Here is a 27,830-nt window from a genome sequence, read left to right as displayed (position 1 = left end):
GAAGGTATGGAACTTCACAACCCTTGAGTTTTTGTTCCTTGGAGATGCCAGGGATTGAACCTTTGGCCTCATACATGCTAAGCTTGCGCTCTACCACTGAGCTACATCCCCAATAATGTTCACAAAAAATGAGAAAAAAAAAAATGTGAATTAAGTTGCAAATTCCCAAAATTGGACTTAAGGTAATAATAAGGCATAAGACTTGAACAAATTTGGATTTTTTTCTTTCTGAGAAAAGACCCTAAAAACTAGTCTAAATATGATGTGCACACTTAAACTGGAATTAAAATGCAGAAGGGCATGAAAAATGAGAAAAATGTGACAAACACCCATTTGAGAAAGAAGGTATGGAACTTCACAATCCATGAGTTAATGATTCTTGGAGATGCCAGGGATTGAAACTGGGGCCTCATACATGCTAAGCATTCACTCTACCACTGAGCTACATCCCCTGTTGTCTTTACAAAAAATGAGGAAAAAAAAATGAGAAAAAAGTTGCAAATGCCCAAGATTGGAGGGAAGGTAATATAGAAAGTCATAAGACTTGAAAAAATTTGGAGTTTTCTTTTTTTATGAGAAAGGATTTTGAAAAGACCCTAAACATTTCTTTAAATATGACTTGCACACTTAAACTGGGATTAAAATGCAGAATGGCATAAAAAAAGAGAAAAATTGACAAACATCTATTTAGAAAGAAGTGATAGAACATGACTATATTGAGCATTCATTTGTTGGAGATGCCAGGGATTGAACCTGGGGCCTCGTACATGCAAAGCACACAGTCTACCACTGAGCTACATCCCCTGTTCGCTAGTTAAAAAATGAGAAAAAAAAAATGAGCAAAAAGTTGCAAATGCCCAAAATTGGACTTAAGGTAATAATAAGGCATAAGACTTGAACAAATTTGGATTTTTTTCTTTCTGAGAAAAGACCCTAAAAACTAGTCTAAATATGATGTGCACACTTAAACTGGAATTAAAATGCAGAAGGGCATGAAAAATGAGAAAAATATGACAAACACCCATTGCAGAAAGAAGGCATGGAACTTCACAACCCTTGAGTTTTTGTTCCTTGGAGATGCCAGGGATTGAACCTGGGGCCTCTTACATGCTAAGCATGCGCTCTACCACTGAGCTACATCCCCAATTACTTTCACAAAAAATGAGGCAAAAAAAAAGGTGAATTAAGTTGCAAATGCCCAAAATTGGACTTAAGGTAATAATAAGGCATAAGACTTGAACAAATTTGGATTTTTTTTTTTCTGAGAAAAGACCCTAAAAACTAGTCTAAATATGATGTGCACACTTTAACTGAAATTAAAATGCAGAAGGGCATGAAAAATGAGAAAACTATGACAAACACCCATTGCAGAAAGAAGGAATGGAACTTCACAATCCATGAGTTTTTTAATCTTTGAGATGCCAGGGATTGAACCTGGGGCGTCATACATGCAAAGCATGCACTCTACCACTGAGCTACATCCCCTGGTTTTTATAAAAAAAATGAGAAAAAAAAAATTAAAAAAAGTTGCAAATGCCCAAGATCGGAGGTAAGGTAATATAGAAAGTCATAAGACTTGAAAAAATTTGGAGTTTTCTTTTTTTTTCTTAGAAAGGATTTTCAAAAGACCCTAAACATTTCTTTAAATATGACATGCACGCTTAAACTGGGATTAAAATGCAGAATGGCATAAAAAAAGAGAAAAATTGACAAACATCTATTTAGAAAGAAGTGATAGAACATGACTATTTTGAGCATTTGTTTGTTGGAGATGCCAGGGATTGAACCTGGGGCCTCATACATGCGAAGCATGAGCTCTACTACTGAGCTACATCCCCAATTTTGGTCATGAAAAATGAGAAAAAAAATGAGAAAAAAGTTGCAAATGCCCAGAATTGGACTTAAGGTAATAATAAGGCATAAGACTTGAACAAATTTGGATTTTTGTTTTTCTGAGAAAAGACCCTAAAAACTAGTCAAAACATGATGTGCACACTTAAACTGGGATTAAAATGCAGAAGGGCATGAAAAATGAGAAAAATATGACAAACACCCATTGCAGAAAGAAGGCATGGAACTTCACAACCCTTGAGTTTTTGTTCATTGGAAATGCCAGGGATTGAACCTAGGGCCTCATACATGCGAAGCATGAGCTCGACCACTGAGCTACATCCCCAATTATGTTCACGAAAAATGAGAAAAAAAATGAGAAAAAAGTTGCAAATGCCCAAAATTGGACTTAAGGTAATAATAAGGCATAAGACTTGAACAAATTTGGATTTTTTTTTTTCCTGAGAAAAGACCCTAAAAACTAGTCTAAATATGATGTGCACACTTAAACTGGGATTAAAATGCAGAAGGGCATGAAAAATGAGAAAAATATGACAAACATCCATTGCAGAAAGAAGGCATGGAACTTCACAACCCTTGAGTTTTTGTTCCTTGGAGATGCCAGGGATTGAACCTGGGGCCTCGTACATGCAAAGCACACACTCTACCACTGAGCTACATCCCCTGTTGTCTTGATCAAAAATGAGAAAAAAAAAAAATGAGCAAAAAGTTGCAAATGCCCAAAATTGGACTTAAGGTAATAACGAAGCAAAAGACTTGAAAAAAATTGGATTTTTTTTTTTTCTGAGAAAAGGCTATCAAAGGACTCTAAAAACTAGTCTAAATATGATGTGCACACTTAAACTGGAAATAATATGCAGAAGGGCATGAAAAATGAGTAGAAGTGGCAAACACCCAATTTAGAAAGAAGGCACACAAACTCACAATTCTTGACTTTTTGATACTTGGAGATGCCAGGGATTGAACCTGGGGCCTCATACATGCGAAGCATGAGCTCTACCACTGAGCTACATCCCCTGTCTCTGTGTACAAAAATGAGAAAAAAGTTGCAAATGCCCAAAATTGGACTTAAGGTAATAATAAGGCATAAGACTTGAACAAATTTGGATTTTTTTTTTTCTGAGAAAAGACCCTAAAAACTAGTCTAAATATGATGTGCACACTTAAACTGAAATTAAAATGCAGAAGGGCATGAAAAATGAGAAAAATATGACAAACACCCATTGCAGAAAAAAGGCATGGAACTTCACAATCCATGAGTTTTTGAATGTTGGAGATGCCAGGGATTGAACCTGGGGCATCAACATGCAAAGCATGCACTCTACCACTGAGCTACATCCCCTGGTTTTTTTACAAAAAATGAGAAAAAAAAATGAGAAAAAAGTTGCAAATGCCCAAGATCGGAGGTAAGGTAATATAGAAAGTCATAAGACTTGAAAAAATTTGGAGTTTTCTTTTTTTTTCTTAGAAAGGATTTTCAAAAGACCCTAAACATTTCTTTAAATATGACATGCACACTTAAACTGGGATTAAAATGCAGAATGGCATAAAAAAAGAGAAAAATTGACGAACATCTATTTAGAAAGAAGTGATAGAACATGACTATTTTGAGCATTTGTTTGTTGGAGATGCCAGGGATTGAACCTGGGGCCTTATACATGCAAAGCATGAGCTCTACCACTGAGCTACATCCCCAATTATGGTCACAAAAAATGAGAAAAAAAATGAGAAAAAAGTTGCAAATGCCCAAAATTGGACTTAAGGTAATAATAAGGCATAAGACTTGAACAAATTTGGATTTTTTTTTTTCTGAGAAAAGACCCTAAAAACTAGTCTAAATATGACGTGCACACTTAAACTGGGATTAAAATGCAGAAGGGCATGAAAAATGAGAAAAATATGACAAACACCCATTGCAGAAAGAAGGAATGGAACTTCACAACCCTTGAGTTTTCGTTCCTTGGAAATGCCAGGGATTGAACCTATGGCCTCATACATGCGAAGCATGAGCTCTACCACTGAGCTACATCCCCAATTATGTTCATGAAAAATGAGAAAAAAAATGAGAAAAAAGTTGCAAATGCCCAAAATTGGACTTAAGGTAATAATAAGGCATAAGACTTGAACAAATTTGGATTTTTTTTTTTTCTGAGAAAAGACCCTAAAAACTAGTATAAATACGATGTGCACACTTAAACTGGAATTAAAATGCAGAAGGGCATGAAAAATGAGTAAAAGTGGCAAACACCCAATATAGAAAGAAAGCATACAAATTTACAATGCTTGAGTTTTTGGTACTTGGAGATACCAGGGATTGAAGATGGGGCCTCATACATGCAAAGTATGAGCTCTACCACTGAGCTACATCCCCTGTCTCTGTGTATAAAAATGAGAAAAAAAAATGAGAAAAAAGTTTCAAATGCCCAAAATTGGATTTAAGGTAATAATAAGGCATAAGACTTGAACAAATTTGGATTGAACCTGGGGATTCAATAACAAATTTGGATTTTTTTTTTTTTCTGAGAAAAGACCCTAAAAACTAGTCTAAATATGATGTGCACACTTAAAATGGAATTAGAATGCAGAAGGGCATGAAAAATGTGACAAACTCCCATTTTAGAAAGAAGGTATGGAACTTCACAATCCATGAGTTAATGATTCTTGGAGATGCCAGGGATTGAACCTGGGGCCTCGTACATGCAAAGCACACACTCTACCACTGAGCTACATCCCCTTTTGTCTTGATCAAAAATGAGAAAAAAATTAAAATGAGCAAAAAGTTGCAAATGCCCAAAATTGGACTTAAGATAATAACAACGGACGACACAGCCATCGTTGGCTGTATCAAGAGTGGACAGGAGGAGGAATACAGGGAACTGATCCAGGATTTCGTCACGTGGTGCGACTCTAACCACCTGCTCCTCAACGCCACCAAGACCAAGGAGATGGTGGTGGACTTTAGGAGAACCAGGCCGCACCTTGAGCCTGTCAACATCAAAGGTGACTGTGTGGAGGTGGTTCACACTTACAAATACCTGGGAGTGCAGCTGGATGACAAACTGGACTGGACTGCCAACACAGAGGCCCTGTGCAGGAAAGGACAGAGCCGTCTGTACTTCCTCAGAAGGCTGGCGTCCTTCAACATCTGCAAGAAGCTGCTACAGATCTTCTACCAGTCTGTAGTAGCGAGCGCCCTCATGTATGCAGTGGTGTGTTGGGGGGGCAGCCTCAAGAAGAAGGACGCTGGACGCCTGGACAAACTGGTGAGGAAGGCAAGTTCTGTTGTTGGCACAGAGCTGGACAGCCTTACATCTGTGGCAGAGAAACGGACTCTGAACAGGCTACTGTCCATCATAGACAATCCACACCATCCACTGCACAGCGCCATCTCCAGGCAGAGGAGCAGCTTCAGTGACAGACTGCTGTCATTGTCCTGCTCCACTGACAGACTGAGGAAATCGTTCCTCCCCCACGCCATGCGGCTCTTTAACAACTCTGGGGGGGGGCGATAAAATCAACCATAGAACACTGGACTTAATGCTAATCACACCATGCACACTCTGTCACACACGCACTTTATCACACACACACATCTACTGTATCTTGCACACTGTCATCTGCACAACTGCACTTCAACTGGACTGGCACACACTATACTGTATTTCGATATTATACCATTATATTTTACCTTAGTACTTTCTTTGCACTGTTTTAAATTTTTTTCTTAATTTTTAAATTTCTACATTGTACTTTCCCTGCATGCCCCTGTGTTCCCATACCTGTAAGCTGCTGGAACTGTGAATTTCTCTTGGAGATGAATAAAGTATCTATCTATCTATCTATCTATCTATCTATCTATCTATCTATCTATCTATCTATCTAACAAGGCAAAAGACTTGAAAAAATTTGGATTTTTTTTTTTTTCTGAAAAAAGGCTATCAAAGGACTCTAAAAACTAGTCTAAATATGATGTGCACACTTAAACTGGAATTAAAATGCAGAAGGGCATGAAAAATGAGTAAAAGTGGCAAACACCCAATTTAGAAAGAACGCATACAAATTCACAATGGTTGAGTTTTTGATACTTGGAGATGCCAGGGATTGAACCTGGGGCCTCATACATGCTAAGCATCCACTCTACCACTGAGCTACATCCCCTGTTGTCTTTACAAAAAATGAGAAAAAAAAAATGAAAAAAAAAAAAAAAATTGAATTAAGTTGCAAATGCCCAAAATTGGACTTAAGGTAATAATAAGGCATAAGACTTGAACAAATTTGGATTTTTTTTTCCTGAGAAAAGGCTATCAAAAGACCCTAAAAACTAGTCTAAATATGATGTGCACACTTAAACTGGGATTAAAATGCAGAAGGGCATGAAAAATGAGAAAAACATGACAAACACCCATTGTAGAAAGAAGGCATGGAACTTCACAACCCTTGAGTTTTTGTTCCTTGGAGATGCCAGGGATTGAACCTGGGGCCTCATACATGCTAAGCATGCGCTCTACCACTGAACTACATCCAATGTTGTCATTACATAAAATGAGAAAAAAAAAATGAGAAAAAAGTTGCAAATGCCCAAGATCGGAGGTAAGGTATTATAGAAAGTCATAAGACTTGAAAAAATTTTGATTTTTCTATTTTTTTTCTGAGAAAGGATTTTCAAAAGACCCTAAACATTTCTTTAAATATGACATGCACACTTAAACTGGGATTAAAATGCAGAATGGCATAAAAAAAGAGAAAAATTGACAAACATCTATTTAGAAAGAAGTGATAGAACATGACTATTTTGAGTATTTGTTTGTTGGAGATGCCAGGGATTGAACCTGGGGCCTCATACATGCAAAGCACACACTCTACCACTGAGCTACACCCACTGCTGTCTTTTTAAAAAATGAGAAAAAAAAAAAAATTGAGCAAAAAGATGCAAATGCCCAAAATTGGACTTAAGGTAATAATAAGGCAAAAGAGTTGAAAAAATTTGGATTTTTTTTTTTTCTGAGAAAAGGCTATCAAATAACTCTAAAAAAAATAGTCTAAATATGATGTGCACACTTAAACTGGAATTAAAATGCAGAAGGGAATGAAAAATGAGTAAAGTGGCTTGATTAAAAATGAGAAAAAAAAATGACAAAAAAGTTGTAAATGCCCAAAATCGGAAGTAAAGGTATAAGACTTGAAAAAATTTAGAGTTTTTTTTTTTTTTTTGTCTGAGAAAAGGCTATCAAAAGACTCTAAAAACTAGTCTAAATATGATGTGCACACTTAAACTGGAAATAAAATGCAGAAGGGAATGAAAAATGAGTAAAGTGGCTTGATTAAAAATGAGAAAAAAAAAATGAGAAAAAAGTTGTAAATGCCCAAAATCGGAAGGAAAGGTATAAGACTTGAAAAAATTTAGAGTTTTTTTTTTTTTTTTGTCTGAGAAAAGGCTATCAAAAGACCCTAAAAACTAGTCTAAATATGATGTGCACACTTAAACTGGAATTAAAATGCAGAAGGGCATGAAAAATGAGAAAAATGTGACAAACACCCATTTCAGAAAGAAGGTATGGAACTTCACAATCCATGCGTTTTTGTTCCATGGAGATGCCAGGGATTGAACCTAGGGTCTCATACATACTAAGCATGCGCTATACCACTGAGCTACATCCCCTGTTGTCTTTGCAAAAAATGAGAAAAAAAAAAAGAAAAAAAAAAAAAAATGTGAATTAAGTTGCAAATGCCCAAAATTGGACTTAAGGTAATAATAAGGCATAAGACTTGAACAAATTTGGATTTTTTTTTTTTATGAGAAAAGGCTATCAAAAGACCCTAAAAACTAGTCTAAATATGATGTGCACACTTAAACTGGAATTAAAATGCAGAAGGGCATGAAAAATGAGAAAAGTGTGACAAACACCCATTTCAGAAAGAAGGTATGGAACTTCACAATCCATGAGTTAATGATTCTTGGAGATGCCAGGGATCGAACCTGGGGCCTCGTACATGCAAAGCACACACTCTACCACTTAGCTACATCCCCTGTTGTCTTGATCAAAAATGTGAAGAAAAAAAAAATGAGCAAAAAGTTGCAAATGCCCAAAATTGGACTTAAGGTAATAATAAGGCATAAGACTTGAACAAATTTGGATTTTTTTTTTTTCCTGAGAAAAGGCTATCAAAAGACCCTAAAAACTAGTCTAAATATGATGTGCACACTTAAACTGGAATTAAAATGCAGAAGGGCATGAAAAATGAGAAAAATGTGACAAACACCCATTTCAGAAAGAAAGTATGGAACTTCACAATCCATGAGTTAATGATTCTTGGAGATGTCAGGGATTGAACCTGGGGCCTCATACATGCTAAGCATGCACTCTACCACTGAGCTACATCCCCTGTTGTCTTTACAAAAAATGAGAAAAAAAAAATGAAAAAAAAAAAAAATGTGAATTAAGTTGCAAATGCCCAAAATTGGACTTAAGGTAATAATAAGGCATAAGACTTGAACAAATTTGGATTTTTTTTTTTTTCTGAGAAAAGACCCTAAAAACTAGTCTAAATATGATGTGCACACTTAAAATGGAATTAGATTGCAGAAGGGCATGAAAAATGTGACAAACTCCCATTTTAGAAAGAAGGTATGGAACTTCACAATCCATGAGTTAATGATTCTTGGAGATGCCAGGGATTGAACCTGGGGCCTCGTACATGCAAAGCACACACTCTACCACTGAGCTACATCCCCTGTTGTCTTGATCAAAAATGAGAAAAAAAAAAAATGAGCAAAAAGTTGCAAATGCCAAAAATTTGACTTAAGATAATAACAAGGCAAAAGACTTGAAAAAATTTGGATTTTTTTTTTTTTTCTGAAAAAAGGCTATCAAAGGACTCTAAAAACTAGTCTAAATATGATGTGCACACTTAAACTGGAATTAAAATGCAGAAGGGCATGAAAAATGAGTAAAAGTGGCAAACACCCAATTTAGAAAGAATGCATACAAATTCACAATGGTTGAGCTTTTGATACTTGGAGATGCCAGGGATTGAACCTGGGGCCTCATACATGCTAAGCATGCACTCTACCACTGAGCTACATCCCTGTTGTCTTTACAAAAAATGAGAAAACAAAAAATGAAAAAAAAAAAAAATGTGAATTAAGTTGCAAATGCCCAAAATTGGACTTAAGGTAATAATAAGGCATAAGACTTGAACAAATTTGGATTTTTTTTTTTTTCCTGAGAAAAGGCTATCAAAAGACCCTAAAAACTAGTCTAAATATGATGTGCACACTTAAACTGGGATTAAAATGCAGAAGGGCATGAAAAATGAGAAAAACATGACAAACACCCATTGCAGAAAGAAGGCATGGAACTTCACAACCCTTGAGTTTTTGTTCCTTGGAGATGCCAGGGATTGAACCTGGGGCCTCATACATGCTAAGCATGCGCTCTACCACTGAGCTACTTCTGATGTTTTCATTACATAAAATGAGAAAAAAAAATGAGAAAAAAAGTTGCAAATGCCCAAGATCGGAGGTAAGGTAATATAGAAAGTCATAAGACTTGAAAAAATTTGGAGTTTTCTATTTTTTTTCTGAGAAAGGATTTTCAAAAGACCCTAAACATTTCTTTAAATATGACATGCACACTTAAACTGGGATTAAAATGCAGAATGGCATAAAAAAAGAGAAAAATTGACAAACATCTATTTAGAAAGAAGTGATAGAACATGACTATTTTGAGCATTTGTTTGTTGGAGATGCCAGGGATTGAACCTGGGGCCTCATACATGCAAAGCACACACTCTACCACTGAGCTACACCCACTGTTGTCTTATTAAAAAATGAGAAAAAAAAAAAATTGAGCAAAAAGTTGCAAATGCCCAAAATTGGACTTAAGGTAATAATAAGGCAAAAGAGTTGAAAAAATTTGGATTTTTTTTTTTTCTGAGAAAAGGCTATCAAAAGACTAAAAAAATAGTCTAAATATGATGTGCACACTTAAACTGGAAATAAAATGCAGAAGGGAATGAAAAATGAGTAAAGTGGCTTGATTAAAAATGAGAAAAAAAAAATGAGAAAAAAGTTGTAAATGCCCAAAATCGGAAGTAAAGGTATAAGACTTGAAAAAATGTAGAGTTTTTTTTTTTTTTTTTGTCTGAGAAAAGGCTATCAAAAGACCCTAAAAACTAGTCTAAATATGATGTGCACACTTAAACTGGAATTAAAATGCAGAAGGGCATGAAAAATGAGAAAAATGTGACAAACACCCATTTCAGAAAGAAGGTATGGAACATCACAATCCATGCATTTTTGTTCCATGGAGATGCAAGGGATTGAACCTAGGGCCTCATACATGCTAAGCATGCGCTCTACCACTGAGCTACATCCCCTGTTGTGTTTGCAAAAAATGAGAAAAAAAAAAAAGAAAAAAAAAAAAGAAAAAAAAAAAAAATGTGAATTAAGTTGCAAATGCCCAAAATTGGACTTAAGGTAATAATAAGGCATAAGACTTGAACAAATTTGGATTTTTTTTTTTCATGAGAAAAGGCTATCAAAAGACCCTAAAACTAGTCTAAATATGATGTGCACACTTAAACTGGGATTAAAATGCAAAAGGGCATGAAAAATGAGACAAACTCCCATTTTAGAAAGAAGGTATGGAACTTCACAATCCATGAGTTAAAGATTCTTGGAGATGCCAGGGATTGAACCTGGGGCCTCATACATGCGAAGCATGAGCTCTACCACTGAGCTACATCCCCTGTCTCTGTATATATAAATGAGAAAAAAAATGAGAAAAAAGTTGCAAATGTCCAAAATTGGACTTAAGGTAATAATAAGGCATAGACTTGAACAAATTTGGATTTTTTTTTTTTCTGAGAAAAGACCCTAAAAACTAGTCTAAATATGATGTGCACACTTAAACTGGGATTAAAATGCAGAAGGGCATGAAAAATGAGAAAAATATCACAAACACCCATTGCAGAAAGAAGGCATGGAACTTCACAACCCTTGAGTTTTTGTTCCTTGGAGATGCCAGGGATTGAATCTGGGGACTCATACATGCTGAGCATGCGCTCTACCACTGAGCTACATCCCCGATTATGTTTACAAAAAATGAGAAAAAAAAAATGTGAATTAAGTTGCAAATGCCCAAAATTGGACTTTAGGTAATAATAAGGCATAAGACTTGAACAAATTTGGATTTTTTTTTTTTTTCTGAGAAAAGACCCTAAAAACTAGTCTAAATATGATGTGCACACTTAAATTGGGATTAAAATGCAGAAGGGCATGAAAAATGAGAAAAATATCACAAACACCCATTTTAGAAAGAAGGTATGGAACTTCACAATCCATGAGTTAATGATTCTTGGAGATGCCAGGGATTGAACCTGGGGCCTCATACATGCGAAGCATGAGCTCTACCACTGAGCTACATCCCCTGTCTCTGTATATAAAAATGAGGAAAAAAATGAGAAAAAAGTTGCAAATGCCCAAAATTGGACTTAAGGTAATAATATGGCATAAGACTTGAACAAATTTGGATTTTTTTTTTTTCTGAGAAAAGACCCTAAAAATTAGTCTAAATATGATGTGCACACTTAAACTGGAATTAAAATGCAGAAGGGCATGAAAAATGAGAAAAATGTGACAAACACCCATTTCAGAAAGAAGGTATGGAACTTCACAATCCATGAGTTAATGATTCTTGGAGATGCCAGGGATTGAGCCTGGGGCCCCATACATGCGAAGCACGAGCTCTACCACTGAGCTACATCCCCAGGGGAGAGAGGCGGGGCTAAACATGTCCGCAAACTTGTTCATGAATATATACACATTACGTAAGTTGTCACGTGGTTCAAACATAGTGTCCACCTCAGTGTCTGTGTGAGCAGCTTTGATTGTTCCACAGACACTTTTTAAGTTCTGCAGTGAACAGAAAATAGTCAGTTTGACTTTTCAGGTCCGTTGTGAAATCGTTCCATTCTTTATTGTTTTATATGAGAAGTATGATTGTGCTAATGAAGTTTTACATCTGGGTATGGTACACTGCCCCCTGGTGGAGGATCTTCAGAATCAGAATCAGAAAAGTTTATTTTGCCAAGTCCAGTTTTAAAAAACAACACAGAGAATTTGACTCAGTATTCAGTGTGCAGAACAGAAAAAACAAGCCAGTAACAGCAACAATAATAATGACAGGTATAAAGGATAAAACAGGATAAAGGATAGATAGAGGATCAGGATAAAGGATACATTTATATATATTTTGTTTATGGGTGGCTGGGGCTGTGTTTATATGGTTCTAGTTGTCACAGCAGAAGTGAACTTTATAAAGTTCTTCAGAGGTGCTGGTGCAGAGTTATTTAAGATTCTATAGGCCAATCGTATTAATGCAAATATTTGAATGTTGTCAAAATTTAACAGTCTATATTTTTGAAAGACTAAACAGTGAAAACCATCACCAAAGACTGCTGCCACCCTGGCTTTGACCTGTTTGACCTGTTGCCCTCAGGGAAGCGCTACAGGTGCATTAAGGCCAGAACAAACAAATATGCGCTGATCTCATATTCATACCCACAGACTCTGCTCAGCCACTTTAAAAAAAAAACAAAAACAGTGATGTGTAATATCATTGAACCGCATATATAGACAATGTGCTATACACCAGACACTGTATATAGCAATGTAGTTGTTTATTTATTTATTTTTTATTTATTTAAATACCAAATGTACATACTGTTCACTTCACATCCTTTCCTGTACTTTTTATTGATGTCCTATGTTATATTGTTTGCTTGTTTATTTTATTTCTTACACTGTTACTGGAGTTGGCTTGTTTTAATCTCATGGTACATGTGTACAATGACAATAAAGGCATGCATCATCATCATCATCATCATCACTTTTTTCTGTGTGAAAATCCCAGAATTCCTTCTTTCTACATGTTTCCAATAGTCTATAAAAACCTAGAAAAGCCCCTGGAAGACCTATGATAAGTGTGAATGAATCTATCACAGAACCAGCATCAAAATGTGTTGACTTTCACATTAAATTATTTGTGTTAGAGCTGCCCTCTTTCATACAAGACAGTGCACATGTACTCAATAAAATGAAATAAATTAGAAATATAGGGCCAGCACTTTTTGTGACTATGGATATTGAATCACTTTAGACAAATATTGACCATGAGGAAGAGTTGGAATCTCTCTCACATTATTTGGAAAATACTCAACCAGGACAGACGCCCCCTGCTGTATTCATCCTGCAACTCACAGAATGGACATTAACTAACAATGTGTTTGTCTTTCAGAATCAATTCTATAAACTACAGAAAGGTACAGCTATGGGAGCATGTTTTGCACCTAATTATTCAAACCTGTTTATGGGACACTGGGAGGAGAAGTTTGTGTTTTCAAGCCAGAATGTCTACCAAGATAAAATCATATGGTGGGGAAGATACATAGATGACATTCTTTTACTTTGGTCAGGATCAGAGTCAGAGCTTCAGATTTTTCAACCTATCGTTAGGTCTTTTTTTTTTTTTTTTTTTTTTAAATTAATTTGTTTATTTTTTTTTTTTTTTTTTTTTTTTTTTTTAAATCATTTATTAGACATTTCAGGGGACCACATCTAAACTCCAGGTGACCCCACCTGCGGTCCCGACCCCAAAATTGAAAAATGATGAAGACCAAACCTGCTTAATTAAAAATAAATTAATTTAAAAAAAAAAACATAAAGAAAAAGGAAAAATTTAAATGAAAAACAAATTGATGATTATAAGTAGCAAAAAAATACAAAAGTTTGAATATGAATACGAATATGAATAAATCCATTAAAAAAATGCGAAAATCTATAAAATATCGGTCAAAAATAAAAAAAAATATTGATATATAAAGGTAGAAATAAAAATATATATATATACAAATATAATTTATTTTAATTTTATTTATTTTTTAACTTTTATTTATGTAATCATTTATTTTATTCAAACTCAATTATTTTTGAATTTGTTTTGTTTTTGTTTTTATTCTTTTATTCATTTATTTAAAATGTTGGCAGGTCTGGTCCTCCATAGAAAAACACTGGCCTACGTAAATATTTGTATTTATATTTGTCATATAAAACGTCTAGATTGTCCTTATTTATGCTCACAAATAAAAACAAAAATAGAGCGTGTATCTTGAAAAGTTTTCTAAGTGTGTACGTAACGTGGCGTAGCCATAGAAACGAGGTGGATGCGTCAGTTAAAGTCACCTACTGACCTTCAACGTTCTTAGTGAGCAGCGACAGACGGTGAGAGCAGAGCTGTCAGAGCTGTGAGCATCTTTGACCCGAGAAAGGAGCGAAAAGTTTACAAAACACAGAGACTTTAAACTTCTGACCAGGACCAGAAAAAGACTTTTTAAAACAGGAGACCAGAAAAGTAAGACCATGGCCCTGCGCTGTTTGAATTATTCTCATCTGATAAGGCAACTTTAATCATTTTAGCGTTAAAAAGTTAAACATATGCTACGATTATATTCTCTAAGTCTGTTTAAATCAGGTTTGAGACCTAAAACGTTTAGATTTTATATTATAGGTCTACAGAAAACGTTTTTAACATAACAAAAATCAATAAATGATGATTTTTCATGTGTTACTTTTGCTTCTGTGATAATTTGACTCTGATGTGACACTTGTAGTGAACGTTTGTGCTGCTGAGACTGTTTTGTAGAGATGTAATTATTTAGTAAAACAGTAGATATACTTAAGTCCTATAATGACTTTGATGAAAATTTGTACTTTAGTTCATACCTTATAATAAGTCGATTTTTACTTAATATTTAAGAGATAAAATAGATTCTGAAGTACTTGATATGATTTTGTTTTGGTTCGTTTTAACAGCCAATGACGTTCAGTCAGTCACTGAGTGAAATGTCGTTACCAACCATGGAAGCTGTTTGCATTGTTTGAATATTTTCTTCATTTATGTACATTGATACATACTTTATTTCCTACATTGATTATTTTCTTAATGTAGAATAATTTTCTGTTATTTAAGTTTAAATGGCTTTTTTTCTCATTGTATTACATTATGATTTTATTCACAGATTATGCATGTCCAAAGTTTAAAAAACATAATAAAACTTAGCAGTAAATCACACATTACTGCACAAAACCCTATGTTTAATAATGCTTTAATAATTAATAAATGACTGTGTGGAGGTTGTGGAAACAACCAGACCATTAGGCTCGAATACATCCAATAATTATTTTTCTTATTCAAAAGCCTCCTGTGGACAAGTGTTGCAACTTATTACATTAAAATAATATTTAAAAAAAAAATATATCAAAATAGAAAATAAATGAGTAGATAATTGATAAATAAATAAATTCCTTAAAAGAAAGCAGTGCTGAACATCCATAGAGTGATATACAATAATCACTGCACAAATTAAATATTCATGTTTTGTCTGTATATGTTGTAAAAGGTTAACATTACTTGTAGTTCAATATTTTTGCAACATTTATGCATGTTTTATTCTTGCAAAAGATATTAATAAATACATTTTTTATATTGCTTTATTGTGACCATCACCAGCCCTCCCTAAGGAAGTTTAAGCTAAACTTTATATGGGGAGAATTGAATTGAATTGGTTTTTTTAAAAATATGCAAACAAAATAATAAAAATGGGGGATAAAATACCAAAACATTTGAACATAAGACATCGAATACAGAAGTATAATTTATAAACTCTTACTCTTTCTTCTAATCCTAGATGGGATACTTCTGTAGATTATTATTGTGGCGCTCTGCATGACTCATGTAAATTGCTTGTAAATATCAATGATCTCAATGCTTACATTACTTTAACCTTTGTTACTAATACATGTCACTGATCTACTCACTGAACCTCTTTCCTCCCTCAGAGTCTGGAGAATATTTTGTGGCCTATTGATCAGTAAGATGTGGGCCTCAGAACAGCACGTTCAGCCGGTAAGAACCTGGACACGCCCTTCCTGTTCTTCTGTAGAATTCTCTACTTAATAATGTTGATGTGTTATTGATGGTTCTTTAAATATGGATGTCATTTTACTCTTTAGGAAGATACTTTTTTTTACTGGCCTGAGGATTATGATGACGGGTACGGGGCCCAACAAATAAATGGCCAGTACATTGCCCAACTGCTTCAGGACCAAACAACGTTCGCTGACGACCAGGACGGGGCTCCAACCTATGAAGACCTGACAACCGTTGATGTCTTGTCTATCGCAGAGTACTGCCACCCACAAAATCCTTGCCCTACAACCATCAACCCCATTCCTAATGATGTGCACATGCAGGCCCAACAACATATTGAGCTCCAAACCTTCATCCCATCGGCTGTGTCTGCTATGACAGTAACATCTCTGTTTAACACAGTTCTTAATGTATTTCTGTAGATCTTTGTATTGATACTATGATGGGAACTCTAACATTCACATGTTTTTGTGTCTCCAGTATAATGGACTTCCAGTGTTCACTGCAGGGATGGATCCACTTCCCACTTTTGGAGGACAGTAAGTAAAGCAAACAAACAGACTTGTTCAAACGCAGACGTTACTTCACATGTGACATGATTTCTGATCCAGTGTGTTTGTGTTTTAATCTTTGTAGGAATGAGAATGACTTTGTTTCAATCGTGCAACCAGAACCCCCAGCAGTCCCAGCAGTCCCAGCAGTCCCAGCCCCCCCAGTGAAGGCTCCAGTCTTAAAGTGAGTTTCCTGCAGTTGTTTTCATCGTACATGTCTTTCTTGTGACTGACTCTGGTCATGCTCTGCTCACTGTTAACATGTGCTCTTATACTGTGTATTTGTGTTTTGTTCCTTCAGAAAGGTGAACAAGCGTAAGGCAGAGAAGGTGGAAAAGGGGCTGTACATAAAAAAGCCCCCCAATGCCTTCATGCTGTTTCTCAAAGAGCACAGGAAGTCTGCGGAGGAAGATCTGGGCGTGAGGACGAGCGCTGTCGTCAACAAATTCCTCGGTGAACGGGTGAGTTTGTTTTTCCTCCATGAATGATCTGTGATCTTTAAACTCTAGTCTTCAGTGTGTGTTAGTGACACTTTTCTTGTTTTCCATCAACAGTGGAAGTCATTGCCAGCGGAGGACAAAGATCAGTATAATACTGAGGCCAAACGTTGTGCTTTGCTCCACCACGAGCAGAACCCCGGCTGGACCAACAAGAAGAACTATGTAAGTCTACCCTGCAGACATGTTGCCACAGCAACCTTAAAGGTGATGGAACAGTGACTGTGAAAGTGTTTCATCAGCTAACTTAAACTTTTATGTGTTTGGTTTTAGGCAAAGAAAAGGAGACTAATTCGGAGAGTGGGCGTGTCCACGTGTTAGAGACGTTCGTCCTGCTACGACACTGGAACTACGGCTGAAATCTATGGAATCAGGACAATATCACAATGAATTAACTCACGCAGGGTTTTTCACAAATGCACATGCTTGATTTTGCAAATATGTAGTTTATGCACACTTATAAATTCTGAAATGCACACGCTCTACAACACATATATTATTTTGCGGCACACATGTAATATAAATCCACAGATAATGCAAATTGCTGTTTCATCAGCTAACTTAAAGTTTTATGTGTTTTGTTTTAGGCAGAGAAAAGGAAAAAAATTCGGAGAGTGGGCGTGTCCTCGTGATAGACACGTTCGTCCTGCTACGACAATGGAACTACGGCTGAAGTCTGAGTCCAGAGATACGTCCGGGAGCCACAGTCGTTCTGAAATCCACCCTTGCTTAAACTTCTTAGTCATTTTTGGTAGCTGATGATTCAACAGCTTCTGTCACCGTCATGTGACACATTGTATATTTTGTGAATGAAATATGAAATAAAAAATTGGAACTACCATTTTTTTATGTAATCAATTCAACCTAATAACACTACATCCATCACAAACCACAGTGTGTGACACTTTAAATGGCAGTGGGCTACAGCACTAGGAGATCATATCAGCTGCTGTTGTATTTGTGTAAATGTAGTTATTAACCATTAACCAACAACAACGGTACTCCAGTAAAAGTACTGTTACTACATCAGTCATCTTCTGATCAAGAGGTTGGGGGTTTGATCCCAGTCTATGTGTTGGGCAAGACACTGAGCCCTAAGTTGTTCTCAGTGGTTGACCCATGGCAGCTCAGTCTCATTGGTGGGTGAATGAGTTGAAATTGTAAAGCGCTTTGGGACGACTTCAGTGTAGACATAAAAGCACTTTATAAATCAAGTTCATTTACCATTTTTTAAAAGTACTTGTACTTGAGTAAGAGTAAAAAAGTACCTCATAAAAAAAAACTTCTCAAGTAACTTCAGATACATTTTATTACTTCCAGAACAAACCATTAGTCCCTGAATTAAATACTTGAATACATTCATTAGAAAAAAAACTTAGCCTAAAAACAGAATCAACATAAAGTGTGTATATCAGTGGTTCCCAAACTTTTCTGGGTCGTGACCTCAGAGACTTTTTTTCTCTAGTTTTATGATCAAATTTGTTTTTCTGTTACAAATACAGAGAAGTAAATATTAGTGTACAAAGTGATAATATGAGTCAGCTCAGTTATTTTTTATACTGCATTTTATTTGAACAATATTTATATTGTTTGAAATTGTGTGTGGTGTTTCACTTTGAAAAAGAATAATACATTTTTAAGCTCTTTCAGCTTCTTCTTACACTGCATGTCTATTTCTCTGATGTTATGTATTGTTTTTTAAATTGTGCAAAAATAGATAAATAAAAACAATAATTACTATCACTACACGCTTCAGGCGACCCCAGATTGGGTCACGACCCCAAGATTGAAAAACCCTGGTGTGTATATAAATATATTCAAATACCTGAACCATCACAACCTGTGTGCTTGAACAAACTTGTTCTGAAATATCCTCACTAACAACAATGCAAGACACAGTAATTTAACCCAACTTTGGAGCGTAACTTCATCCCCTTTGTTAATAGATCGTAATAAATTCATTGTAAACATAAATAAAACAAAGTAAGGATATTTGGTAATTAAAGATAATCCAAAAATAAAAATAGATGATATTTAACAAGAAAATGTTCCTGAAAATAAATTTCTTGGGGTAATAATTGACAATAAACTGACATGAAAAGCCAAAATCAGACATGAAAAGCAAATTTTCAAAAAGCCTCTCAATTATGAACAAAGCTAAACATTTTGTGGACCATGATGCAATGAGAATTATACGTCTGTCAGTATGTGGAGTGAAATTATGGAAGAGCCTGGATTCACAAGAAAAGCAATGCCTAAGTATTCAGAGTTTTAAACTGGAAATAAAATGCAGAAGGGCATGAAAAATGAGAAATATATGACAAACACCCATTGCAGAAAGAAGCCATAGAATGTGACAATCCATGAGTTTTTGTTCCATTGAGATGCCAGGGATTGAACTTGGGGCCTCATACATGCTAAGCATGCACTCTACCACTGAGCTAAATCCCCTGTTGGCTTTACAAAAAATGAGAAAAAAAAAAATGTGAATTAAGTTGCAAATGCCCAAAATTGGACTTTAGGTAATAATAAGGCATAAGACTTGAACAAATTTGGATTTTTTTTTTTTTCTGAGAAAAGACCCTAAAAACTAGTCTAAATATGATGTGCACACTTAAACTGGGATTAAAATGCAGAAGGGCATGAAAAATGAGAAAAATGTGGCAAACACCCATTTCAGAAAGAAGGTATGGAACTTCACAATCCATGAGTTTTTGTTCCTTGGAGATGCCAGGGATTGAACCTGGGGCCTCATACATGCTAAGCATGCGCTCTACCACTGAGCTACATCCCCAATTATGTTCACAAAAAATGAGAAAAAAAAAAAAATAAAATAAAAAATGTGACTTAAGTTGCAAATGCACAAAATTGGACTTAAGGTAATAATAAGGCATAAGACTTGAACAAATTTGGATTTTTTTTTTTTTTCTGAGAAAAGGCTATCAAAAGACTCTAAAAAAATAGTCTAAATATGATGTGCACACTTAAACTGGAAATAAAATGCAGAAGGGCATGAAAAATGAGTAAAAGTGGCAAACACCCAATTTAGAAAGAAGGCATACAAATTCACAATGCTTGCGTTATTGATACTTGGAGATGCCAGGGATTGAACCTGGGGCCTCATACATGCGAAGCATGAGCTCTACCACTGAGCTACATCCCCTGTCTTTGTGTATGAAAATGAGAAAAAAAATGAGAAAAAAGTTGCAAATTCCCAAAATTGGACTTAAGGTAATAATAAGGCATAAGACTTGAACAAATTTGGATTTTTTTTTTTTTTCTGAGAAAAGACCCTAAAAACTAGTCTAAATATGATGTGCACACTTAAACTGGAATTAAAATTCAGAAGGGCATGAAAAATGAGAAAAATGTGACAAACACCCATTTCAGAAAGAAGGTATGGAACTTCACAATCCATGAGTTTTTGTTCCTTGGAGATGCCAGGGATTGAACCTGGGGCCTCATACATGCTAAGCATGCGCTCTACCACTGAGCTACATCCCCAATTATGTTCACAAAAAATGAGAAAAAAAATAAAATAAAATAAAAAAATGTGACTTAAGTTGCAAATGCACAAAATTGGACTTAAGGTGATAATAAGGCATAAGACTTGAACAAATTTTGATTTTTTTTTTTTTCTGAGAAAAGGCTATCAAAAGACTCTAAAAAAATAGTCTAAATATGATGTGCACACTTAAACTGGAATTAAAATGCAGAAGGGAATTAAAAATGAGTAAAGTGGCTTGATTAAAAATGAGGAAAAAAAATGAGAAAAAAGTTGTAAATGCCCAAAATCGGAAGTAAAGGTATAAGACTTGAAAAAATTTTGTTTTTTTTTTTTTTTTTTCTGAGAAAAGGCTATCAAAAGACTCTAAAAACTAGTCTAAATATGATGTGCACACTTAAACTGGAAATAAAATGCAGAAGGGCATGAAAAATGAGTAAAAGTGGCAAACACCCAATTTAGAAAGAAGGTATGGAACTTCACAATCCATGAGTTTTTGTTCCTTGGAGATGCCAGGGATTGAACCTGGGGCCTCATACATGCTAAGCATGCGCTCTACCACTGAGCTACATCCCCAATTATGTTCACAAAAAATGAGAAAAAAAAAAAAATAAAATAAAAAAATGTGACTTAAGTTGCAAATGCACAAAATTGGACTTAAGGTAATAATAAGGCATAAGACTTGAACAAATTTGGATTTTTTTTTTTTTTTCTGAGAAAAGGCTATCAAAAGACTCTAAAAAAATAGTCTAAATATGATGTGCACACTTAAACTGGAAATAAAATGCAGAAGGGCATGAAAAATGAGTAAAAGTGGCAAACACCCAATTTAGAAAGAAGGCATACAAATTCACAATGCTTGCGTTATTGATACTTGGAGATGCCAGGGATTGAACCTGGGGCCTCATACATGCGAAGCATGAGCTCTACCACTGAGCTACATCCCCTGTCTTTGTGTATGAAAATGAGAAAAAAAATGAGAAAAAAGTTGCAAATTCCCAAAATTGGACTTAAGGTAATAATAAGGCATAAGACTTGAACAAATTTGGATTTTTTTTTTTTTTTCTGAGAAAAGACCCTAAAAACTAGTCTAAATATGATGTGCACACTTAAACTGGAATTAAAATTCAGAAGGGCATGAAAAATGAGAAAAATGTGACAAACACCCATTTCAGAAAGAAGGTATGGAACTTCACAATCCATGAGTTTTTGTTCCTTGGAGATGCCAGGGATTGAACCTGGGGCCTCATACATGCTAAGCATGCGCTCTACCACTGAGCTACATCCCCAATTATGTTCACAAAAAATGAGAAAAAAATAAAATAAAATAAAAAAATGTGACTTAAGTTGCAAATGCACAAAATTGGACTTAAGGTGATAATAAGGCATAAGACTTGAACAAATTTTGATTTTTTTTTTTTTCTGAGAAAAGGCTATCAAAAGACTCTAAAAAAATAGTCTAAATATGATGTGCACACTTAAACTGGAATTAAAATGCAGAAGGGAATTAAAAATGAGTAAAGTGGCTTGATTAAAAATGAGGAAAAAAAAATGAGAAAAAAGTTGTAAATGCCCAAAATCGGAAGTAAAGGTATAAGACTTGAAAAAATTTTGTTTTTTTTTTTTTTTTGTCTGAGAAAAGGCTATCAAAAGACTCTAAAAACTAGTCTAAATATGATGTGCACACTTAAACTGGAAATAAAATGCAGAAGGGCATGAAAAATGAGTAAAAGTGGCAAACACCCAATTTAGAAAGAAGGCATACAAATTCACAATGCTTGAGTTATTGATACTTGGAGATGCCAGCGATTGAACCTGGGGCCTCATACATGCGAAGCATGAGCTCTACCACTGAGCTACATCCCCTGTCTTTGTGTATGAAAATGAGAAAAAAAATGAGAAAAAAGTTGCAAATTCCCAAAATTGGACTTAAGGTAATAATAAGGCATAAGACTTGAACAAATTTGGATTTTTTTTTTTTTTCTGAGAAAAGACCCTAAAAACTAGTCTAAATATGATGTGCACACTTAAACTGGGATTAAAATGCAGAAGGGCATGAAAAATGAGAAAAATGTGGCAAACACCCATTTCAGAAAGAAGGTATGGAACTTCACAATCCATGAGTTTTTGTTCCTTGGAGATGCCAGGGATTGAACCTGGGGCCTCATACATGCTAAGCATGCGCTCTACCACTGAGCTACATCCCCAATTATGTTCACAAAAAAATGAGAAAAAAAAAAAATAAAATAAAAAAATGTGACTTAAGTTGCAAATGCACAAAATTGGACTTAAGGTAATAATAAGGCATAAGACTTGAACAAATTTGGATTTTTTTTTTTTTTCTGAGAAAAGGCTATCAAAAGACTCTAAAAAAATAGTCTAAATATGATGTGCACACTTAAACTGGAATTAAAATGCAGAAGGGAATTAAAAATGAGTGAAGTGGCTTGATTAAAAATGAGGAAAAAAAATGAGAAAAAAGTTGTAAATGCCCAAAATCGGAAGTAAAGGTATAAGACTTGAAAAAATTTTGTTTTTTTTTTTTTTTGTCTGAGAAAAGGCTATCAAAAGACTCTAAAAACTAGTCTAAATGTGATGTGCACACTTAAACTGGAAATAAAATGCAGAAGGGCATGAAAAATGAGTAAAAGTGGCAAACACCCAATTTAGAAAGAAGGTATACAAATTCACAATGCTTGAGTTATTGATACTTGGAGATGCCAGGGATTGAACCTGGGGCCTCATACATGCGAAGCATGAGCTCTACCACTGAGCTACATCCCCTGTCTTTGTGTATGAAAATGAGAAAAAAAATGAGAAAAAAGTTGCAAATTCCCAAAATTGGACTTAAGGTAATAATAAGGCATAAGACTTGAACAAATTTGGATTTTTTTTTTTTTTTTCTGAGAAAAGACCCTAAAAACTAGTCTAAATATGATGTGCACACTTAAACTGGGATTAAAATGCAGAAGGGCATGAAAAATGAGAAAAATGTGGCAAACACCCATTTCAGAAAGAAGGTATGGAACTTCACAATCCATGAGTTTTTGTTCCTTGGAGATGCCAGGGATTGAACCTGGGGCCTCATACATGCTAAGCATGCGCTCTACCACTGAGCTACATCCCCAATTATGTTCACAAAAAATGAGAAAAAAAAAAAATAAAATAAAAAAATGTGACTTAAGTTGCAAATGCACAAATTGGACTTAAGGTAATAATAAGGCATAAGACTTGAACAAATTTGGATTTTTTTTTTTTTTCTGAGAAAAGGCTATCAAAAGACTCTAAAAAAATAGTCTAAATATGATGTGCACACTTAAACTGGAATTAAAATGCAGAAGGGAATTAAAAATGAGTGAAGTGGCTTGATTAAAAATGAGGAAAAAAAATGAGAAAAAAGTTGTAAATGCCCAAAATCGGAAGTAAAGGTATAAGACTTGAAAAAATTTTGTTTTTTTTTGTTTTTTGTCTGAGAAAAGGCTATCAAAAGACTCTAAAAACTAGTCTAAATATGATGTGCACACTTAAACTGGAAATAAAATGCAGAAGGGCATGAAAAATGAGTAAAAGTGGCAAACACCCAATTTAGAAAGAAGGCATACAAATTCACAATGCTTGATTTATTGATACTTGGAGATGCCAGGGATTGAACCTGGGGCCTCATACATGCGAAGCATGAGCTCTACCACTGAGCTACATCCCCTGTCTTTGTGTATGAAAATGAGAAAAAAAATGAGAAAAAATTTGCAAATTCCCAAAATTGGACTTAAGGTAATAATAAGGCATAAGACTTGAACAAATTTGGATTTTTTTTTTTTTTTCTGAGAAAAGACCCTAAAAACTAGTCTAAATATGATGTGCACACTTAAACTGGGATTAAAATGCAGAAGGGCATGAAAAATGAGAAAAATGTGACAAACACCCATTTCAGAAAGAAGGTATGGAACTTCACAATCCATGAGTTTTTGTTCCTTGGAGATGCCAGGGATTGAACCTGGGGCCTCATACATGCTAAGCATGCGCTCTACCACTGAGCTACATCCCCTGTCTTTGTGTGTGAAAATGAGAAAAAAAATGAGAAAAAAGTTGCAAATTCCCAAAATTGGACTTAAGGTAATAATAAGGCATAAGACTTGAACAAATTTGGATTTTTTTTTTTTTTTCTGAGAAAAGACCCTAAAAACTAGTCTAAATATGATGTGCACACTTAAACTGGGATTAAAATGCAGAAGGGCATGAAAAATGAGAAAAATGTGACAAACACCCATTTCAGAAAGAAGGTATGGAACTTCACAATCCATGAGTTTTTGTTCCTTGGAGATGCCAGGGATTGAACCTGGGGCCTCATACATGCTAAGCATGCGCTCTACCACTGAGCTACATCCCCAATTATATTCACAAAAAATGAGAAAAAAAAAAAAATAAAATAAAAAAATGTGACTTAAGTTGCAAATGCACAAAATTGGACTTAAGGTAATAATAAGGCATAAGACTTGAACAAATTTGGATTTTTTTTTTTTTTCTGAGAAAAGGCTATCAAAAGACTCTAAAAAAATAGTCTAAATATGATGTGCACACTTAAACTGGAATTAAAATGCAGAAGGGAATTAAAAATGAGTGAAGTGGCTTGATTAAAAATGAGGGAAAAAAAATGAGAAAAAAGTTGTAAATGCCCAAAATCGGAAGTAAAGGTATAAGACTTGAAAAAATTTTGTTTTTTTTTTTTTTTTTTTTCTGAGAAAAGGCTATCAAAAGACTCTAAAAACTAGTCTAAATATGATGTGCACATTTAAACTGGAAATAAAATGCAGAAGGGCATGAAAAATGAGTAAAAGTGGCAAACACCCAATTTAGAAAGAAGGCATACAAATTCACAATGCTTGATTCATTGATACTTGGAGATGCCAGGGATTGAACCTGGGGCCTCATACATGCAAAGCATGAGCTCTACCACTGAGCTACATCCCCTGTCTTTGTGTATGAAAATGAGAAAAAAAATGAGAAAAAAGTTGCAAATTCCCAAAATTGGACTTAAGGTAATAATAAGGCATAAGACTTGAACAAATTTGGATTTTTTTTTTTTTCTGAGAAAAGACCCTAAAAACTAGTCTAAATATGATGTGCACACTTAAACTGGAATTAAAATTCAGAAGGGCATGAAAAATGAGAAAAATGTGACAAACACCCATTTCAGAAAGAAGGTATGGAACTTCACAATCCATGAGTTTTTGTTCCTTGGAGATGCCAGGGATTGAATCTGGGGCCTCATACATGCTAAGCATGCGCTCTACCACTGAGCTACATCCCCAATTATGTTCACAAAAAATGAGAAAAAAAATAAAATAAAATAAAAAAATGTGACTTAAGTTGCAAATGCACAAAATTGGACTTAAGGTGATAATAAGGCATAAGACTTGAACAAATTTGGATTTTTTTTTTTTTCTGAGAAAAGGCTATCAAAAGACTCTAAAAACTAGTCTAAATATGATGTGCACACTTAAACTGGAATTAAAATGCAGAAGGGAATTAAAAATGAGTAAAGTGGCTTGATTAAAAATGAGGAAAAAAAATGAGAAAAAAGTTGTAAATGCCCAAAATCGGAAGTAAAGGTATAAGACTTGAAAAAATTTTGTTTTTTTTTTTTTTTTTTTTGAGAAAAGGCTATCAAAAGACTCTAAAAACTAGTCTAAATATGATGTGCACACTTAAACTGGAAATAAAATGCAGAAGGGCATGAAAAATGAGTAAAAGTGGCAAACACCCAATTTAGAAAGAAGGCATACAAATTCACAATGCTTGAGTTATTGATACTTGGAGATGCCAGGGATTGAACCTGGGGCCTCATACATGCGAAGCATGAGCTCTACCACTGAGCTACATCCCCTGTCTTTGTGTATGAAAATGAGAAAAAAAATGAGAAAAAAGTTGCAAATTCCCAAAATTGGACTTAAGGTAATAATAAGGCATAAGACTTGAACAAATTTGGATTTTTTTTTTTTTTTCTGAGAAAAGACCCTAAAAACTAGTCTAAATATGATGTGCACACTTAAACTGGGATTAAAATGCAGAAGGGCATGAAAAATGAGAAAAATGTGGCAAACACCCATTTCAGAAAGAAGGTATGGAACTTCACAATCCATGAGTTTTTGTTCCTTGGAGATGCCAGGGATTGAACCTGGGGCCTCATACATGCTAAGCATGCGCTCTACCACTGAGCTACATCCCCAATTATGTTCACAAAAAATGAGAAAAAAAAAAAAAATAAAATAAAAAAATGTGACTTAAGTTGCAAATGCACAAAATTGGACTTAAGGTAATAATAAGGCATAAGACTTGAACAAATTTGGATTTTTTTTTTTTTTCTGAGAAAAGGCTATCAAAAGACTCTAAAAAAATAGTCTAAATATGATGTGCACACTTAAACTGGAATTAAAATGCAGAAGGGAATTAAAAATGAGTGAAGTGGCTTGATTAAAAATGAGGAAAAAAAATGAGAAAAAAGTTGTAAATGCCCAAAATCGGAAGTAAAGGTATAAGACTTGAAAAAATTTTGTTTTTTTTTTTTTTTTGTCTGAGAAAAGGCTATCAAAAGACTCTAAAAACTAGTCTAAATATGATGTGCACACTTAAACTGGAAATAAAATGCAGAAGGGCATGAAAAATGAGTAAAAGTGGCAAACACCCAATTTAGAAAGAAGGTATACAAATTCACAATGCTTGAGTTATTGATACTTGGAGATGCCAGGGATTGAACCTGGGGCCTCATACATGCGAAGCATGAGCTCTACCACTGAGCTACATCCCCTGTCTTTGTGTATGAAAATGAGAAAAAAAATGAGAAAAAAGTTGCAAATTCCCAAAATTGGACTTAAGGTAATAATAAGGCATAAGACTTGAACAAATTTGGATTTTTTTTTTTTTTCTGAGAAAAGACCCTAAAAACTAGTCTAAATATGATGTGCACACTTAAACTGGAATTAAAATGCAGAATCCTTTAAAGATTTTCAACAGGTCACATGACCAAGTGAAATGTTACACATTTACAATTAAAATCTGTAGAGCTGTTCATTCAGTGATGTTTAAGAACATGAAAAATGCATTATACAGGATTGATACATAGAGATTTTCTAAACATGTATTAAATTAGAGCTCAGAAAAGCTGTAAAAGAAAAGCTACAAAAAAAGAGAGAAGTACATTTCTCAAAGTCATGGCAGATAAACCAGGAGCAAAACCAGAATGAACAGGTGATTAACATATCAGGTGTTCCACTCACACCCAGTCATGTCTCTGTGCTGTCTAAAAGTCTAACTTTTGCCTCCACAAACACAACCAAAGAATTTCAAACCAAGATAAACTTGTTTCATTTTGTTACGGCAGAATTTACGGTTGACCTCATTTGAGACATGATTCATTGCTCTGGTTGAATGATAGAAT

The 27,830-nt window shown here is 34.7% G+C and overlaps 1 protein-coding gene and 31 non-coding genes across 32 annotated transcripts; 1 reads left to right on the top strand and 31 right to left on the bottom strand.

Moving 5' to 3' along the window:
* Positions 1-1,072: 1,072 nt before the first annotated feature.
* On the bottom strand, positions 1,073-1,144 carry trnaa-agc (transfer RNA alanine (anticodon AGC)). The gene has a single exon. It is a non-coding gene; the product is annotated as a tRNA-Ala (tRNA).
* Positions 1,145-1,766: 622 nt separating this feature from the next.
* trnaa-cgc (transfer RNA alanine (anticodon CGC)) lies at positions 1,767-1,838 on the bottom strand. The gene has a single exon. It is a non-coding gene; the product is annotated as a tRNA-Ala (tRNA).
* Positions 1,839-2,104: 266 nt separating this feature from the next.
* On the bottom strand, positions 2,105-2,176 carry trnaa-cgc (transfer RNA alanine (anticodon CGC)). The gene has a single exon. It is a non-coding gene; the product is annotated as a tRNA-Ala (tRNA).
* A 267-nt stretch (positions 2,177-2,443) lies between these two features.
* Positions 2,444-2,515, bottom strand: trnaa-ugc (transfer RNA alanine (anticodon UGC)). The gene has a single exon. It is a non-coding gene; the product is annotated as a tRNA-Ala (tRNA).
* A 281-nt stretch (positions 2,516-2,796) lies between these two features.
* trnaa-cgc (transfer RNA alanine (anticodon CGC)) lies at positions 2,797-2,868 on the bottom strand. Its single transcript has one exon. It is a non-coding gene; the product is annotated as a tRNA-Ala (tRNA).
* Positions 2,869-3,474: 606 nt separating this feature from the next.
* Positions 3,475-3,546, bottom strand: trnaa-ugc (transfer RNA alanine (anticodon UGC)). Its single transcript has one exon. It is a non-coding gene; the product is annotated as a tRNA-Ala (tRNA).
* Positions 3,547-3,812: 266 nt separating this feature from the next.
* Positions 3,813-3,884, bottom strand: trnaa-cgc (transfer RNA alanine (anticodon CGC)). The gene has a single exon. It is a non-coding gene; the product is annotated as a tRNA-Ala (tRNA).
* A 629-nt stretch (positions 3,885-4,513) lies between these two features.
* trnaa-ugc (transfer RNA alanine (anticodon UGC)) lies at positions 4,514-4,585 on the bottom strand. The gene has a single exon. It is a non-coding gene; the product is annotated as a tRNA-Ala (tRNA).
* A 2,853-nt stretch (positions 4,586-7,438) lies between these two features.
* On the bottom strand, positions 7,439-7,510 carry trnat-agu (transfer RNA threonine (anticodon AGU)). The gene has a single exon. It is a non-coding gene; the product is annotated as a tRNA-Thr (tRNA).
* Positions 7,511-7,807: 297 nt separating this feature from the next.
* On the bottom strand, positions 7,808-7,879 carry trnaa-ugc (transfer RNA alanine (anticodon UGC)). The gene has a single exon. It is a non-coding gene; the product is annotated as a tRNA-Ala (tRNA).
* Positions 7,880-8,512: 633 nt separating this feature from the next.
* Positions 8,513-8,584, bottom strand: trnaa-ugc (transfer RNA alanine (anticodon UGC)). The gene has a single exon. It is a non-coding gene; the product is annotated as a tRNA-Ala (tRNA).
* Positions 8,585-10,530: 1,946 nt separating this feature from the next.
* trnaa-cgc (transfer RNA alanine (anticodon CGC)) lies at positions 10,531-10,602 on the bottom strand. The gene has a single exon. It is a non-coding gene; the product is annotated as a tRNA-Ala (tRNA).
* A 609-nt stretch (positions 10,603-11,211) lies between these two features.
* Positions 11,212-11,283, bottom strand: trnaa-cgc (transfer RNA alanine (anticodon CGC)). The gene has a single exon. It is a non-coding gene; the product is annotated as a tRNA-Ala (tRNA).
* A 267-nt stretch (positions 11,284-11,550) lies between these two features.
* On the bottom strand, positions 11,551-11,622 carry trnaa-cgc (transfer RNA alanine (anticodon CGC)). The gene has a single exon. It is a non-coding gene; the product is annotated as a tRNA-Ala (tRNA).
* Positions 11,623-14,017: 2,395 nt separating this feature from the next.
* LOC114460986 (transcription factor 7-like) lies at positions 14,018-17,358 on the top strand. The gene is made up of 8 exons (XM_028442897.1): positions 14,018-14,264; positions 15,752-15,818; positions 15,926-16,222; positions 16,323-16,381; positions 16,479-16,577; positions 16,695-16,854; positions 16,948-17,055; positions 17,164-17,358. Exons 2-8 carry the CDS (start codon positions 15,789-15,791, stop codon positions 17,209-17,211), a joined length of 801 nt encoding a protein of 266 aa, XP_028298698.1. The 5' UTR covers positions 14,018-14,264; positions 15,752-15,788; the 3' UTR covers positions 17,212-17,358.
* A 2,254-nt stretch (positions 17,359-19,612) lies between these two features.
* On the bottom strand, positions 19,613-19,684 carry trnaa-agc (transfer RNA alanine (anticodon AGC)). Its single transcript has one exon. It is a non-coding gene; the product is annotated as a tRNA-Ala (tRNA).
* A 297-nt stretch (positions 19,685-19,981) lies between these two features.
* trnaa-cgc (transfer RNA alanine (anticodon CGC)) lies at positions 19,982-20,053 on the bottom strand. The gene has a single exon. It is a non-coding gene; the product is annotated as a tRNA-Ala (tRNA).
* A 269-nt stretch (positions 20,054-20,322) lies between these two features.
* Positions 20,323-20,394, bottom strand: trnaa-agc (transfer RNA alanine (anticodon AGC)). The gene has a single exon. It is a non-coding gene; the product is annotated as a tRNA-Ala (tRNA).
* A 505-nt stretch (positions 20,395-20,899) lies between these two features.
* trnaa-agc (transfer RNA alanine (anticodon AGC)) lies at positions 20,900-20,971 on the bottom strand. Its single transcript has one exon. It is a non-coding gene; the product is annotated as a tRNA-Ala (tRNA).
* A 299-nt stretch (positions 20,972-21,270) lies between these two features.
* Positions 21,271-21,342, bottom strand: trnaa-cgc (transfer RNA alanine (anticodon CGC)). The gene has a single exon. It is a non-coding gene; the product is annotated as a tRNA-Ala (tRNA).
* A 270-nt stretch (positions 21,343-21,612) lies between these two features.
* trnaa-agc (transfer RNA alanine (anticodon AGC)) lies at positions 21,613-21,684 on the bottom strand. Its single transcript has one exon. It is a non-coding gene; the product is annotated as a tRNA-Ala (tRNA).
* A 505-nt stretch (positions 21,685-22,189) lies between these two features.
* Positions 22,190-22,261, bottom strand: trnaa-cgc (transfer RNA alanine (anticodon CGC)). Its single transcript has one exon. It is a non-coding gene; the product is annotated as a tRNA-Ala (tRNA).
* A 269-nt stretch (positions 22,262-22,530) lies between these two features.
* On the bottom strand, positions 22,531-22,602 carry trnaa-agc (transfer RNA alanine (anticodon AGC)). Its single transcript has one exon. It is a non-coding gene; the product is annotated as a tRNA-Ala (tRNA).
* A 505-nt stretch (positions 22,603-23,107) lies between these two features.
* trnaa-cgc (transfer RNA alanine (anticodon CGC)) lies at positions 23,108-23,179 on the bottom strand. Its single transcript has one exon. It is a non-coding gene; the product is annotated as a tRNA-Ala (tRNA).
* A 271-nt stretch (positions 23,180-23,450) lies between these two features.
* trnaa-agc (transfer RNA alanine (anticodon AGC)) lies at positions 23,451-23,522 on the bottom strand. Its single transcript has one exon. It is a non-coding gene; the product is annotated as a tRNA-Ala (tRNA).
* A 504-nt stretch (positions 23,523-24,026) lies between these two features.
* trnaa-cgc (transfer RNA alanine (anticodon CGC)) lies at positions 24,027-24,098 on the bottom strand. Its single transcript has one exon. It is a non-coding gene; the product is annotated as a tRNA-Ala (tRNA).
* A 270-nt stretch (positions 24,099-24,368) lies between these two features.
* On the bottom strand, positions 24,369-24,440 carry trnaa-agc (transfer RNA alanine (anticodon AGC)). Its single transcript has one exon. It is a non-coding gene; the product is annotated as a tRNA-Ala (tRNA).
* A 270-nt stretch (positions 24,441-24,710) lies between these two features.
* Positions 24,711-24,782, bottom strand: trnaa-agc (transfer RNA alanine (anticodon AGC)). The gene has a single exon. It is a non-coding gene; the product is annotated as a tRNA-Ala (tRNA).
* Positions 24,783-25,291: 509 nt separating this feature from the next.
* Positions 25,292-25,363, bottom strand: trnaa-ugc (transfer RNA alanine (anticodon UGC)). The gene has a single exon. It is a non-coding gene; the product is annotated as a tRNA-Ala (tRNA).
* An 844-nt stretch (positions 25,364-26,207) lies between these two features.
* Positions 26,208-26,279, bottom strand: trnaa-cgc (transfer RNA alanine (anticodon CGC)). The gene has a single exon. It is a non-coding gene; the product is annotated as a tRNA-Ala (tRNA).
* A 270-nt stretch (positions 26,280-26,549) lies between these two features.
* trnaa-agc (transfer RNA alanine (anticodon AGC)) lies at positions 26,550-26,621 on the bottom strand. Its single transcript has one exon. It is a non-coding gene; the product is annotated as a tRNA-Ala (tRNA).
* A 507-nt stretch (positions 26,622-27,128) lies between these two features.
* Positions 27,129-27,200, bottom strand: trnaa-cgc (transfer RNA alanine (anticodon CGC)). The gene has a single exon. It is a non-coding gene; the product is annotated as a tRNA-Ala (tRNA).
* Positions 27,201-27,830: the final 630 nt, after the last annotated feature.

This window comes from Gouania willdenowi, unplaced genomic scaffold (genome assembly GCF_900634775.1).
Source record: "Gouania willdenowi unplaced genomic scaffold, fGouWil2.1 scaffold_87_arrow_ctg1, whole genome shotgun sequence".
NCBI lineage: Eukaryota > Metazoa > Chordata > Actinopteri > Blenniiformes > Gobiesocidae > Gouania > Gouania willdenowi.
The sequence above is the reverse complement of the archived record's forward strand: the minus strand, read 5'-3'. Positions and strand labels throughout refer to the sequence as shown.